General features: G+C 48.8%; 1 protein-coding gene across 3 annotated transcripts in view; it reads right to left on the reverse strand.

Moving 5' to 3' along the window:
• Window positions 1–9,123, reverse strand: part of MTFR2 (mitochondrial fission regulator 2) — a 105,581-nt gene extending 96,458 nt beyond the window's left edge. Inside the window, exons 1-3 of one of the 3 annotated variants that reach the window (XM_063917391.1) lie at window positions 9,023–9,123; window positions 6,784–6,913; window positions 4,418–4,516 (exon numbers count right to left, since the gene is read on the reverse strand). In XM_063917391.1, coding sequence (XP_063773461.1) covers window positions 4,418–4,516; window positions 6,784–6,846 — 162 coding nt within the window. In that variant the 5' untranslated portion in view covers window positions 6,847–6,913; window positions 9,023–9,123. Of the gene's footprint in view, window positions 1–4,417; window positions 4,517–6,783; window positions 6,914–8,935 lie in introns of all 3 variants that reach the window. The other 2 variants (XM_063917389.1, XM_063917392.1) reach the window with 2 other exon arrangements.
• Window positions 9,124–15,000: the final 5,877 nt, after the last annotated feature.

Consider the following 15,000-nt stretch of genomic DNA (forward strand, 5'->3'; position numbering starts at 1 on the left):
CAAATAGACGACTTCAAGCGACGTACCACTCCGATTGGAGAGTTGACTGTTTCTTGGATCCAGGAGGCATCGTGACAGGGATATCCCACTCCGATAGCAACTTGACTCCAGCTTCCAATGAAGTAACTGTGTAGGACTTATTTTCATACAAGATGAGCTTTACCGGAAAGCCCCATCGATAAGTGATCTCTTGGTCACGAAGCGCCAGAGTAACAAGGATAAACGATCGCCTTTTAGCCAAAGTCAAAGCAGAGAAATCCGGAAAAAGCTGTAATCCGCCAAGCACATCAGCATCTGAGTCTCTAGCCGCTTTCAGGATGCGTTCTTTCGTCGTGAAGAAGTGCACTCTCACGAGCGTGTCTCGCGGGAGCGAGGGAGGAACCGAGCGCGGTTTAGGCAGTCTATGAATCCTGTCTATGAGCAGCTTTCTGAGATCAGCCCTGGGCAAAAGCTTCCTGAATAACGCAGTGGCGTAATACTCCAGCTCAGAATTCTGCACGGAGTCGGGAATGCCTCGGATTTTGATATTATTACGCAGAGATCTGTCCTCAATATCCGCAATCTTAACTTTAAACGCCTCAAGGTCACTTTGCTGTTGATCATGGGCCGTTATGAGGTCATTATGGGACAAGACCAATTCCTCCACTTTCCATTCCAGATGGTCTGTGCGTTCTCAGATAGCGTGCAATTCCTTCTTCACCTCTCGAACAGCCGCTGTGAGATCTTGAGTCAATTCTGTTTTAAACGCTGATAGAGCCGGATACAGAGTTTTGACCGTGAGAGGAGCGTCGGAGTCAGGGTCAAACGCCGGCACAGAAGCGGGGCTGCAGGGAGTATCTGATGCAGAAGTGGCTGCAGGGGACTTCCGTACAGATGAGGGGGTAGGTGCCGCTTTCTGAGACGGAAAAGATACTCTGGGAGGCAGCACCTCTTTAACCTTTTTCGGAGGCATTCTAAACAGATGTAATTCCGTAGGCGAGGCGACAGCGCTGGATAAACCTCGGATCTCAAAGAATTTATAGCGGAAGATTAGGAAAGCATAAAGGCCAAGGGTGGTGGTGTACAAACGGACTGGACTACATCAGAAGAACGGTATCACCAAAGGTCCTGTATTCGACCATCACTTGCCTGCAGTGCCCCAGGAGCAGACCTCCAGCAAGCAGGGCGGAGGAGAAGCCAGGCACCCAGGCAGCAGCACAGCGTCACAGGGGTCAGGTAGACCGTGCATCCACAGCTACACTTGTCGTGGGAGAGGCTATTTACAGGCCTCCTCGCAGACAGGGCTCATCAGATGGGAGTGCAGAGCTAATTTAGGCCCCGGTTCCCAAATCCAGTGTAGGCCTCAACTCTCAGGGGCTCCAAAGGAGGCAGCAGACCCCTCGTATCCACCGTGGAGGGGGTGCTTATGTGGCAAGGTGGCTCAGGGGGAACAACCAGCACTCGTGGGAGCGGGACGATGCGGGAGTAGCAAGATGGCCGCCGCCGGGAGAGATGCAGGGGCTGGGAGGCCGCAGCTCCGGAGGGCAGGGAGCGAAAGCCTGGTCTCCGCCGACGCCCCCGATGGTCTGGGGTAGGCAAGGGGCAGTGAAAGAGCCGGTTTGGAGGCAACGGGGAGCAGTCAGGGGTCCAGGTGCGGGCGCGCTCCAATCCCGGAGCTCGCGTCCGGGCAGGCCCCAAACTCGAGGTCCCGGCTTCCGGACGAGACGTAGGCCTCGGTGTTGAAAAGTGACGAGTGGCCCCTCTCCAGCCTCCCTGGGTCCCGGATGCAGTGCACAGCCGCCGGCAGGTTCAATTAGAGGGGAAATGCCGGAGGTATAATAAATTAAATGCAGGGCCAGCAGTAGCTCACAGAAAGTATGTCCTCTCAGGTTGCTGGTTAGGCCACGCCCCCCAATTCACTTTTTTTTTTTTTTTTACATGGTGAAACATGGATTACATAAAGGAGAGTAAAATCAGCAAGAACACACACACCTCTCTAATAGAGCCTGACTTTTCTCATGCAGAAGCACATTCCAGTGTTACATTAAAATGGATAATTAGCTATGATTTATTTGGTTATTTTTACACGACAGACGGTTTATCATCTCAAGATAAGGAAGAATTAACCTAAAAATAGTCCTACATTTTTCTTTTCACTTAATGGGGTAGATTTACTAAAGCTTCTAAAATGAAAAATTATTACACATAGAAAGTAATCAGATACTAGCTATCATTTGTCTAAAGTAGGGGTGGGCAAAATACGGCCCGCGGGCCGGATGCGGCCCGCAAACCAATCCTGCCCGGCCCACTGCCTCCCACCAGCGAGTAATGGCAAGCGGCCCGACCGGCTGAGCTGCTTGTCATTGCTCTGCACTGCAGTACCTACTAGCTGCCGGCGGCGCCTCTCCCCTGCTGCGTTGCAGCAGCAGCCTCCTCCTCCCGTCCACAGTGACAACAGCTGTGTTCAACCGAAAAGGGGGCGGAGCTGTGTTGATGGGGGCGGGGCTACACGGGACCTCAGGGGGCGGAGCTACACGGGACAAGAGGCAAACTGCTACAGATCCATCCTTCCTGTCACTGCCAGCCAGATCAGTAAGTAAATGGGAAAAGTGAAAGAAAGTAAGTGTGTGTGTGTGAGAGAGAGAGAGAGAGAGAGAGAGAGCGAGAGAGAGAGAGCGTATATTTGTGTGTGCGGGCAGTGGCGTCAGACTTTTTTTAGGTTGCGGGGAGAGAACTTTAGCTCTCGCTGTACCATCCCCTCCTGTGTTCTGTCACGTGTCACCCCCCCATGTTCTGTCACCGTGTCATCCCCGTGTTCTGTCAGTGTCACACCCCCCGTGTTCGGTCACTGTCCCCCCCCCGCGTTCTGTCACTGTGTCACACCCCCCGTGTTCTGTCACTGTCCCCCACCCCGTGTTCTGTCACTGTGTCGCCCAGAGACATCTCCGGGTGTGGTGACACCCGGAGCGCACTCTGTACTATTACACACCATCCCCCCCCCCCCCCGCTCGGGCCGCGTGGCGCCCGAAAAGTGGGTGTGACCTAATTTAGAAGGGGTGTGGCCTGGTGGGTCTTCTCTCTTTCGCTCCGGGGGCATGTCCAGCTTCCCCAAAGATGCTGGCTGACCCCGGAGACTGGACTGTGTGTGGGCCGGCTCTGATCTGTGACAGGAGCCGAATGCTGCAGGAGATTATCTCACTGCAGCACTCGGCTCCTGTCAGCAGTAGAGCTGGCACTTTGGTATCTCCCCGTCCAAGGGGGACACCCGAGTGCCGGTCCCACCCCCCGCACCCGCCTTCTGACACCACTGGTGTCACCCCCCATGTTCTGTCACTGTGTCACCCCCCCCCCCCCCCCCGTGTTCTGTCACTGTGTCACCTCCACCATGTTCTGTCACACCCCCGTGTTCTATCACTGTGTCACACCTTTCCCCAGGGGCTATAAGACACTGGATAATTTGCTTGCTGCGCAACAATTATCCTAAATAAAATGTTAATGTGTAAAAGGGGGCTCTACCTGCTGTAATGTGTAAAAGGGGGCTCTACCTGCCGTAATGTGTGTAAAAGGGGCTCTGCCTGGTGTAATGTGTGTAAGTGGCGCAATTTGAATAATGGAGACTATTGTGCAGCCTTATATGAATCTGTATTATTTTTTTCCCACACCCCTTCCACATGAAGCCACGTCCCTATATTTTTGGCAAGTGGGGGGAGCTGCTATTTTGTTTGTGGCCCTCGGATACTGACAGGAAATGTGAAGTGGCCCCTCAGCTGAAATAATTGCCCACCCCTGGTCTAAAGCATCCTAAAACATATGATAGACAGAATCTGATTGGTGGCTGTTTAAGAAGCTTTAGTAAATCTACAGCCATGCCTTTTGGCAGGGTATCCGGTTGATAGAGAGACAGTGTCAAGTTAGACAGTCAATAGATAGACACCATATGTTAGACAGACATTAGGTCGACAGGGTCAGGTCGACATGAAAATGGTCGACATGAAAGATAGACAAAAAAATTTAAAAATGTAACATGTTTTTGGACTATTTCATACCTTCCCTATCCATGTCGGCATAGAGTTAGTTATAAACCTTGTGGCGAGCCCCGCGAGGGTATGCCTTTTTACAATTGGGGGGTCCCAGATGACAAAACTATCCACACAAACCACAAAAATGCAAAAAACATGGTGTCTACCTTTTTCATGTCGACCATTTTCACCCTGTCGACCTTTTGACCCTGACGACCTAATGTCTGTCTAACATATGGTGTCTATCTATTGACTGTCTAACTAGACACTATCTATCTTTTATACCACAACCTTTTGGCAGCATGTGTGTGGCTATCCTGACTCAGTAGGGCATTTACCGCAGGCTGGTAAGTGGTACGATTGTCGTCTTACTTTCAAATGACTCAATTTTATACCTTAGAAATAGAACATTGTTATACCTGGATATCTACTCCTCGAAATAATACCGCAGGAAGACGATTTCCTAAATTGCGCAGGAAACTACGTCGGTGAATATAACGTTCCCATATTGGCACAAACTGGTAAAAGAACAATATTAATAAATTAATCTTCTTATAGCAAAGAAGTGCTAGCAATACAAGACACAAATTAGTAATAGACACACACATTCTATATTTATAGACCAAAACTATCCAAATATACACCATTGTTACAGCCATGAAATGCTTATGTTTTTGAGAACGTTGTCAAGGAGCTCCTTTATAAAACACCTATAACCACTATGTTAATATAAAAATATGAATTAATGGAGGGTGGTGCCAGAGTTGGTTTCTTTCCAGCAACATAGAAAGAAGAAAAAGAAAAATCTAGTATTCATGGTATTCAATTCCTGGGCTGTGCACATATCATCCAGTTACTTTATCCTGTACATTGCAAGTGTTCCTTCTATGGACAATATCGGCATGATGTAAAGGCGTCCGAGATCCCGGCCGATCTCAGACGTTTTATTGAAGGGGCAAACACTTACAAGGGAAAAACCATGCCTTGTAAGTGATTGCACATTTAAAAAAATGTCCGATATCAGATGGCATCCTGCACCTCGGCAATCTTGGACTCCATTACATCCTGCCGCATGTGCCATTCTGGAATGGCACACCATGCTTGTGTCAGGAAATTGAATTCCCCATATGCTTAGGACAATCCTATAGCAATAAGCTAAGTTTAAGAGAACTGCTCCTCCCCGTGATACAAGATTATTTCTATGTAATCTTGCTAAATACATTTCCTCTCATAGAATGCCAGAAAATTGGAAACTATCTTTATTTTCTTAAATGAAACAATTCATTGGACATCAGCTCACAACCTGCATCATGGGTACCTTCAAATCATCCACCTCCTAATAGAAGCATGTTGACAGGCTCTTACTATATACAGATGGAGCCCTCCTCATCTTTGCCTTTAATAGGATTAACTGAGCCAGGTCAGTCGGTCATAATCCCCTGCTGAAATGACTTAGGGGTCATTCAGACCCAATCGCACACTGTAGTTTTTTGCAGCAGTGCGATCAGGTCTGAACTGCGCATGTGTGCGGGCCGCAATGCGCAGGCGCATCACTGGACGGCGTCGGGCAGCGCCGAAATCAACAAAGAAATTGTTCGCAGCGGCGAACACAAGAAGATTGACAGGAAGAGGCCGTCCGGGGGTGTCAACTCACCGTTTTCTGGGAGTGTTGAGGAAAACGCAGGCGTGCCCGGCCGTTTCCAGGGAGGGATCCAGACGTCAGCTCCTGGCCGGATCATCGCAGCGGGTAAGTCTTGAGCTGTGCAGAGACTTTTTGTTTGTGCAGCTCTCTGCACAAGCGTTTGCAGCCCTGCAGGGAGAATCCCCCCTCCCCTGTGGGCGGCGATTACCTGGTCGCAGCAGTGCAAAAAATAGCCTGCGTGCGACCAGGTCTGAATTAGGCCTTTAATCGCCTGCTGTATTGTTCTCTCTGTATTGTATTGCAGCAGAGAACAATAGATTAAAGTCTTATGCTAATAAACCTTGGTGCACCTAGGTGCAGCAGAGAAGCCTAGATGAGCGTGGCTCCGTCTGTATTGGCTGCATATACATGCTCCCTGCCAAGCCACGTCAAGGACTCCTTGGCACATGAAGCCATCAGTGCAAAATGTGGCTAAATCGCCAGGGCATAAGACGTGAATGCAAAACAGAAAACTATAAAAAAACGGAAAAAAAAATAAAAAAAAAATAGTTGATGGGAAAAAACTGGCAACTTGCGCGGTCCTCTGTGTATATGTCATTATCCTGTTTCAATGTTGTAGTATCCTTATTAAGATTTTCACATTGTTAAATGCAAGTATATACTTTGAAATGTCATCTGTTCATTGATCCATTCACACTTAGGTTTTCAGTTTTTAAAACAAACGCCTTTCTGTAGGGGTCTATGATCTAAAGAGTAATTTTACATTGTTCACTTAACATGGTTTTTGTGTGTGTGTGTGTGTGTGTGTGTGTGTGTGTGTGTGTGTGTGTGTGTGTGTGTGTGTGTGTGTAGGGGGTTTAAACACTTATTACTATGTAAAATCCTGCAGCCAAATACGCCACTAAATATACTCCTTTTACAACCTACATTTAAAAAATAAACTAAAACAGGGTTACTGCTTTACCCCAGACTGAGCCAGAGAATTTAATGATGACAAACTATGAAAGCCATATCGCTACAAATAATTGGCTTAGAGATTTTAGTAAAAATGCAGTTACAATCGAAATATTGTTCACATTAGATACCACATCCACTTTAAATCTTGAGAAATAAAACAGATAATAAAGATAGAGCTCTGCTTACCCTGTCAGTTGGAATGCCCAGGTAATCCAACAGCTGTCTAATAAGTTCCAGAAGTAAAGACATTTAAAAACCCTGAGGATGACTTAGCAAGTGGAATTCTTTCAGACTCCAAACATTCTGCACCCCATCCCTGAAACAAAATAATCAGTGAAATGATTGCTATTCTGAAGGTCTGTAATAATATATATACATACATACATACATACATACAATCTCACACACAAGTGGATGGGTTCTTATGGCAACAAAAATTTAAACAGGTAGCACTGGTTCGTGAACATCACCTGCTTGTTCTCCAGTTCTCTCTGCCTCCCACCATCACCCACTGCCTCTCCTTGTCACAATCTACCACCCACTGCCATCCTCTACCTACTGCTGTCCCCTTTGTCTCTTCCTGTAGGGCGGAGGAGTGGGCGCCCAATGCATATTTTTGCACCTGGGCCCACCACTCGCAAGTTTTGCCACTAAATGTACACACACTGTAATATACTCACACTGTACACAGGGGCTGTGCCAACAGACTCAGGAGCGATGAAGGTATATGGGCCGCTGTGGTCAGTCAGGTCAGTTGCCCAGTGACAGCACTCAGACGATAACACTAATCTGCTGTTATACTAAGTCACATAAACCAGTATATTATACTGTATAAGGAGAGAGAGCTACGCCAGAGGGCTGTTGTCTTTTTTTCGTTTTCTGCTGCAGCTTTTGCTAACCCTGGTCCCAGTCAGGTAACATACATCAGGTGGTAGTTGTCAAATGAAATATTTTTCTTGTTTCATTTACATACCATTGTGATGGTGCCCATACACTTGTGCGATGCCCCGCGACATGACATCGCAGGGCAACGCACCAGCAGTTCAGCTGCAATGAAATCGCACCTGAACTGCCAAAGTGATTACCATGCGATAGATCGCATGGTAATCACGTGATGGACATGTCACCGCCAAGTGGGAGCAGCCTCTGGCCGCTCCCGCCAGGTGCCCATCGGCAGTGCGATATATTGCATGTGTTTTTAAAAACACATGCGATCGCACTGCGATGCAATAAATATTAAGTGCAGCACTTACTATCATTAGACGAGATATTTGAGCGGCGTGCCCGTGCATCGCGTTGCATGGTACCTTAAATGTGCATACAATCCTTCGATTTCTCTCACAGATGCGGTCGAAATCAAAGGATTGTACCCGATATCTCACAAGTGTATGGGCTAATTTAGACTAATTATTAGACAATTACTAGACTAATAATATCCAGGCCCCATAAAATTCTATGTACAACCTGGATTTTGCTTTCACTGCGATATAATTCCCATGTTATGGGGCGTGTGTAAAAGGATGCGGTGTGAGTTTACTGCACTGGTGGGATCCTCATGAATGTCTCCCAGTTTATTTTTTTAAATATAGGCCCAGATTTATCAAGCTTTGGAGAGTTATAAATTGCATGGTGACAAAGTAGCAGCCAATCAGCTCTCACCTGCCATGTTACAGGTTGTGTGTAAAAAAATATACAGGCGCTAATTGGTTGGTACTTTATCACCGTGCAATTTACCACTTTCCAAGGCTTGATAAATCGGGGCAATTTTTACCATATGCACATCCCTTTTTCACATGTGCAGCAAGGTGCCAGAGGAGCTTCAGGACCCATGTACCTGGGCAGGGGGGGCTCAGAACACAGCAAGCAATGCCTGCCCACTCAATCCATGATGCACTGTAAAGAATACCTGTAACTCCACACAATAAACTCAGGCATAAGGGAAACATTTGGGAAAATAAGTGTGAAAAGCAGAATTTAGAGCTGCACTTGCATGAAGGCAGTATCATTGCATAAAGGTGACGGGTGACAGGTGTGACTTTGCGCCCTGATCCACCTATGCCACTACAATGTCCCACAACTATCCAATGTCCCAAATATTACAGTATAAAACTACACGACAGTATCAGCACCCCTGTCACTGGCTGCGGAGGAGGAATATTAGGGAAATCTGTGCAGAGAGAAATACAGTGAAGGAGCTGCTACAGAGCCTGTAACAAGCACCGGGGATATACAGCAGACATGCCAGTGTGACTTCGCGCAGAGGGCTGTAAGCAGCAGTGCGGCGGAGGCTCCCTGGCACCGAGCAGCGCAGATGACGGTCTCTCTTCTGACCACGCACCGTATGATGGGTGTCAGCGCCCGTTGTGACTGAGCTCCCGGCCCCGGTACAGCAGTACGGCGGCGGCTGCAGGCAACAAGAACTTACAGGAAGCGCTCTATTGGAGAAGAACAGACGCGAGAGCCTCATTCAAACTAACGCCGCGAGATCACGCCCTGCATGGGGATTGGGCACAGCGGCGTTGGGAAAGGAAGACACATGATACATTTGGGAGCCAATTAGCTGCGAGGAACAGCACGGGGGGAGAGGTTCAGCACTCAGCAGTGACACAACATCCGCCGGCGCTGGCTGGCACGCTATTGGGCAGCAGTGTGTGTATGTATGTTTGAGACGGTGTGTGTGCTGCATAGGATCGCACACACTAAAGTCCCATACACACTGGGCGCTTTTGAGCTGAAAATAGCTCACTTTTGGTGTTTTGAGCTGCTTTCAGTAAAAAAACGCCCAGTGTGTATGCCTCGGCCATAAGCGATGATGCGTGCTCATGCTTCATTGCCGGCGTTCATCTGCTGGTATTACCAGTAGACAAACGGCTTTCCATAGCGTCCTGCTATGGAAAGCCGTTCACCAACGCTGACATCGCTGGGCAGGGGGGAAAATCGCTCAGTGTGTTTGCACCTTAATGGGCACCACACTAAAGATATAAGTGAAAGATATGAACGAGATACTGTTCATATCTTTCAATGTGTAGGCACCAGTGATGAACGAGAACGTTCATATCGTTCAGTTATATCGCCCAGTGTGTAGGGCAGGGGTGGGGAACCTTTTTTCTACCAAGGGCCAGTTGGATATTTATAAAATCCTTCGGGGGCCATACAAAAATGATCAACTTAAAAATTAGCCTGCCCCCAGTCACTTGTTATGCCCGATTAGATTTGCCCCCAGTCACTTGTTATGCCCCGTTAGATATGTCCCGTCAGTTGTTATGCCCCATTAAATATGCCCCCTAGTAGTGCCGCTTAAACACACACACACATTAAAAGAAATAAAGAAAAAAAACACAATGCTCACCAGCCCTGTTCCTGCTTCCGGACCGCTGCCCTCCCTCTCCTCGAAACTATGGGAGATGTCATGGCGTCTCTCCCATAGCGCCGCACAGCCACACATGTACACTGCCTGAGCCAGAAGCTGGAGCTCAGGAGTGAGCTCCTGCCTCCCGCTGCTGCTGAGGAGCCGGGCGCCCGCTGGTGGTAAAATCTCAGTGGACGCTGTGCATCTCCTCTTGTTTAGGTGAGCCTGGCTGGGCTGGATCAAGTGGCTTTGAGGGCCTTATACGGCCCTCGGGCCTGAGGTTCCCCACCCCTGGTGTAGGGCTTATGATGCATGCAGGCCAACATGGACAATCTCGTCCATATTAGCATGCAGTGCTATGGAGTGAAGGGGGAAGTGAAGAAACTTCATTCCCCCGCAACTTCCCCCCGCCGCCGCGTCGGCCGTATCCGCCGTTCGGCAGCTCGGCAGCGGGTCGCCTCATGTGTAGGGGGCTTAAAAGACATGACCAATGTGAAAGATTAACAATGTGGAAGATGAGCAATTTCCCTTGAACTTTCCAGAGCCCTGACAAATGAAATTAAGTGTACACACTAAAGGGCCCTACACACTGGCAGATAACACTGAACTCGTTCATATTGTTTAGTGTGTAGGCACCAACAATGAACGATACGCAGCCCTGTGCTCGTTCATTGTTGGTGCCCCGTCGCTTATGCATGCAGGCCAATATGGACAATCTCGTCCATATTAGCATGCACTGCTAGGGAGCCGGGTGATGGGGGGAGTGAATTATCTTCACTACCCCCGCCGCCGGGTCGCCCGCCGGATGTCAGGCACCTTGGCGGAACATCGCCGAGTGTGTAGGGGGCTTAAGCAATTTTTCAAACAATTTGAAAGACAAAAGATATCTTGGGCTGTGAATATTTATGTACATGTGATTTCCTAGTTTTTTATTTTTAATAAATTAGCAAAAATCTGAAAAATGTAACTTTCCCTTACGTCCTAGAGGATGCTGGGGACTCCGTAAGGACCATGGGGTATAGACGGGCTCTGCAGGAGACATGGGCACTCTAAGACTTTAGATGGGTGTGAACTGGCTCCTCCCTCTATGCCCCTCCTCCAGACCTCAGTTAGATCCTGCCCAGAGGAGACTGGATGCACTGCAGGGGAGCTCTACTGAGTTTCTCTGAAAATACTTTTGTTAGGTTTTTTATTTTCAGGGAGCACTGCTGGCACCAGGCTCCCTGCTTCGTGGGACTGAGGGGAGAGAAGCAGACCTACTTTACTGATAGGCTCTGCTTCTTAGGCTACTGGACACCATTAGCTCCAGAGGGTCGGAACACAGGTGTCATCCTCGATGTTCGTCCCGGAGCCGCGCCGCCGTCCTCCTCACAGAGCCGGAAGATAGAAGCCAGGTAAGTATATGAAGATTGAAGACAACATAGGCGGCAGAAGACTTCAGTTCTTCAGAGAGGTGCTGCGCAGAAATCGCGCTGCGCGCCATTGCTCCCACACCCACACAGGCACAGCAAGGGTGCAGGGCGCAGGGGGGGTGCCCTTGGCAGCAATAATTACCTCAAATAACACTGGCACCATTGTTAGATACTGCGGAGGCAGTATATTATAAAACCCCCGCCAGTATAAAAAAATAAGCGGGACTGAAGCCCGCCATCGAGGGGGCGGGGCTTGATCCTCCAGCACTAACCAGCGCCATTTTTCTCCACAGCATGCTGCAGAGAAGCTGCTCCCGGACTCTCCCCTGCTGAACCAAGTAACAGGGGACAAAAAACGAGGGGGGGCACATTTATTTGGCGCAAATCATATATATAAAAAAGCGCTATATAGGCTGGGACTGTGTTTTCAGTGTCTAGTGGCGCTGGGTGTGTGCTGGCATACTCTCTCTCTGTCTCTCCAAAGGGCCTTATTGGGGGGCTGTTCCCATATTCATATATCCCAGTGTGTGTGGGGGTGTCAGTACGTGTGTCGACATGTCTGAAGCGGAAGGCTCGTCTAGGGAGGATGCAGAGCAGATGGTAGTGGTGTCTCCGTCGGCACAGCCGACACCTGATTGGTTGGACATGTGGAATGTGTAAAATGCTAATGTGACTTTATTACATAAGAGATTGGACAAAGCAGAGTCCAAGGACAAAGCAGGGAGTCAATCCATGGACCCTTCAGGGTCCTATAAACGTCCCTTTTCCCAGGTAGCAGACACTGATACCGACACGGATTCTGACTCCAGTGTCGACTATGAGGATGCAAGGTTACACCCAAGAGTGGCCAAGAGTATTCAATATATGCTTATTGCAATAAAAGATGTTTTGCATATCACAGAGGACCCTTCGGCCTCTGACACGAGGGTCTGCATGTTTAAGGAAAAGAAACCTGAAGTAACGTTTCCCCCACCTCATGAGCTGAACGCATTATTTGAAAAGGCTTGGGAAACTCCAGACAAGAGACTGCAGGTTCCCAAGAGAATTATGGCGTATCCTTTCCCCTCGAAGGACAGGTTATGGTGGGAATCCTCGCCCACGGTGGACAAGGCCTTAACGCGCTTATCCAAAAAGGTAGCGGATCGCAGACAGGAAACTACCTTAAAATCAATTTATGCGCATACGGGAGCTATACTCAGGCCTGCAGTAGCGTCGGCATGGGTTGGTATTGCAATTGCAGCGTGGGTAGATAACTTGTCATCGGACATTGACACCTTAGATAAGGATAGTATTTTGTTGACCTTGGGTCACATTAATGACGCAGCGTTATATATGAGAGAGGCTGCGCGAGATATTGGGCTGTGGGGTTCACGAGCCAATGCCATGGCAGTTTCTGCTAGAAGGTCCCTGTGGACCCGTCAATGGTCGGGTGATGCTGATTCAAAGAGACTTATGGAGGCTTTGCCTTACAAAGGTGAAGTTTTATTTGGGGAGGGCCTCGCGGACCTGGTTTCCACAGCTACCGCGGGTAAGTCTTCTTTTTTGCCTTATGTTCCCCCACAGCAAAAGAAAACACCTCAATACCAGATGCAGTCCATTCGGTCGCATAAGTTCAGAAAGGGTCGGGGCTCTTCCTTCCTCGCCTGAGGTAGAGGTAGAGGGAAAAGAACACCAGCTACAGCCAGTTCCCAGGAACAAAAATCCTCCCCGGCCTCTACAAAATCCACCGCATGATGCTGGGTCTCCGCTGGGGGAGTCCGCACCGGTGGGGGCACGTCTTCATCTCTTCAGCCAGGTCTGGGTTCAGTCGGATTTGGATCCTTGGGTGATCGACATTGTATCTCAAGGCTACAAACTGGAGTTCGAAGATGTGCCTCCACACCAATTTTTCAAATCGTCCATGCCCGCTTCTCCCCCAGAGAGGGAAATAGTTTCAGCGGCCATACAAAAGCTGTGTCAACAGCAGGTGATTATCAAGGTTCCACTAGGACAACAGGGGAAAGGGTTTTATTCAACCCTATTTTTGGTCCCGAAGCCGGATGGCTCGGTCAGACCAATCCTGAATCTAAAATCCCTAAACCTATATTTGAAAAGGTTCAAATTCAAGATGGAATCTCTTCGGGCAGTGATCTCCAGCCTCGAAGGGGGAGATTTTATGGTGTCACTAGACATAAAGGATGCTTACCTTCATGTCCCCATATATCCTCCTCATCAGGCGTACCTGAGATTCGCTGTACAGGATTGTCATCACCAGTTTCAGACGTTGCCGTTTGGGCTTTCCATGGCCACGAGAATTTTCACCAAGGTGTTGGCGGAAATGATGGTGCTCCTGCGCAGGCAGGGGGTCACAATTATCCCATACTTGGACGATCTTCTGATAAAGGCAAGATCGAGAGATCAGTTACTAAAGAACGTGTCTCTCTCCCTGAGAGTGCTACAACAACACGGCTGGATTCTAAATCTGCCAAAGTCGCAGTTGGTTCCGACGACTCGGCTGTCATTTTTGGGCATGGTTCTGGACACGGAAAAAAAGAAGGTTTTTCTCCCAATGGAAAAAGCCCAGGAACTCCAGAGCATGGTCAAGGACCTTCTGAAACCAAAAAGTGTCAGTTCATCAATGCACTCGAGTATTGGGAAAAATGGTGGCGGCCTACGAGGCCATTTCATTCGGCAGGTTCCATGCAAGAACTTTTCAGTGGGACCTTCTGGACAAATGGTCAGGGTCCCATCTACAGATACATCAGAGGATAAGCCTGTCCCCCAAGGCCAGGGTCTCTCTCCTGTGGTGGCTCCAGAGTGCTCACCTTCTAGAGGGTCGCAGGATCGGCATTCAAGATTGGTTTCTTGTGACCACGGACGCGAGCCTCCGAGGATGGGGAGCTGTCACACAAGGAAGAAATTTTCAAGGAATATGGTCAAGCCAGGAGGCTTGTCTTCACATCAATGTGCTAGAATTAAGGGCCATATACAACGGCCTGCAACAGGCGGAGAGTCTTCTTCGCAACCTACCCGTTCTGATCCAATCAGACAACGTCACAGCCGTGGCGCATGTAAACTGCCAGGGCGGGACAAAGAGCAGAGCAGCAATGGCAGAAGCCACCAGGATTCTTCGCTGGGCTAGAAATCATGTAAGCGCTCTGTCAGCTGTCTTCATTCTGGGAGTGGACAACTGGGAAGCAGACTTCCTCAGCAGACACGATCTCCATCCAGGAGAGTGGGGACTTCATCAAGAGGTTTTTGCAGAAATAACAAGTCGTTGGGGACTTCCTCAAATAGACACGATGGCGTCACGCCTCAACAAAAAACTTCGGAAGTATTGTTCCAGGTCAAGGGACCCTCAGGCAGTGGCGGTGGACGCACTAGTGACACCGTGGGTGTTTCAGTCGGTCTATGTGTTCCCTCCACTTCCACTCATCTCAAAAATATTGAGAATCATAAGACGAACAAGAGTGCAGACAATGCTCATTGTTCCAGATTGGCCTCGAAGGGCCTGGTATTCAGATCTTCAAGAAATGATCGCAGAAGATCCGTGGCCTCTTCCTCCCAGGGAGGGCCTGTTGCAACAGGGGCTCTGTGTGTTCCAAGACTTACCGCAGGTATGTTTGACGGCATGGCGGTTGAACACCAAATCCTAGCTAGGAA

Source organism: Pseudophryne corroboree, chromosome 4 (genome assembly GCF_028390025.1).
Source record: "Pseudophryne corroboree isolate aPseCor3 chromosome 4, aPseCor3.hap2, whole genome shotgun sequence".
NCBI lineage: Eukaryota > Metazoa > Chordata > Amphibia > Anura > Myobatrachidae > Pseudophryne > Pseudophryne corroboree.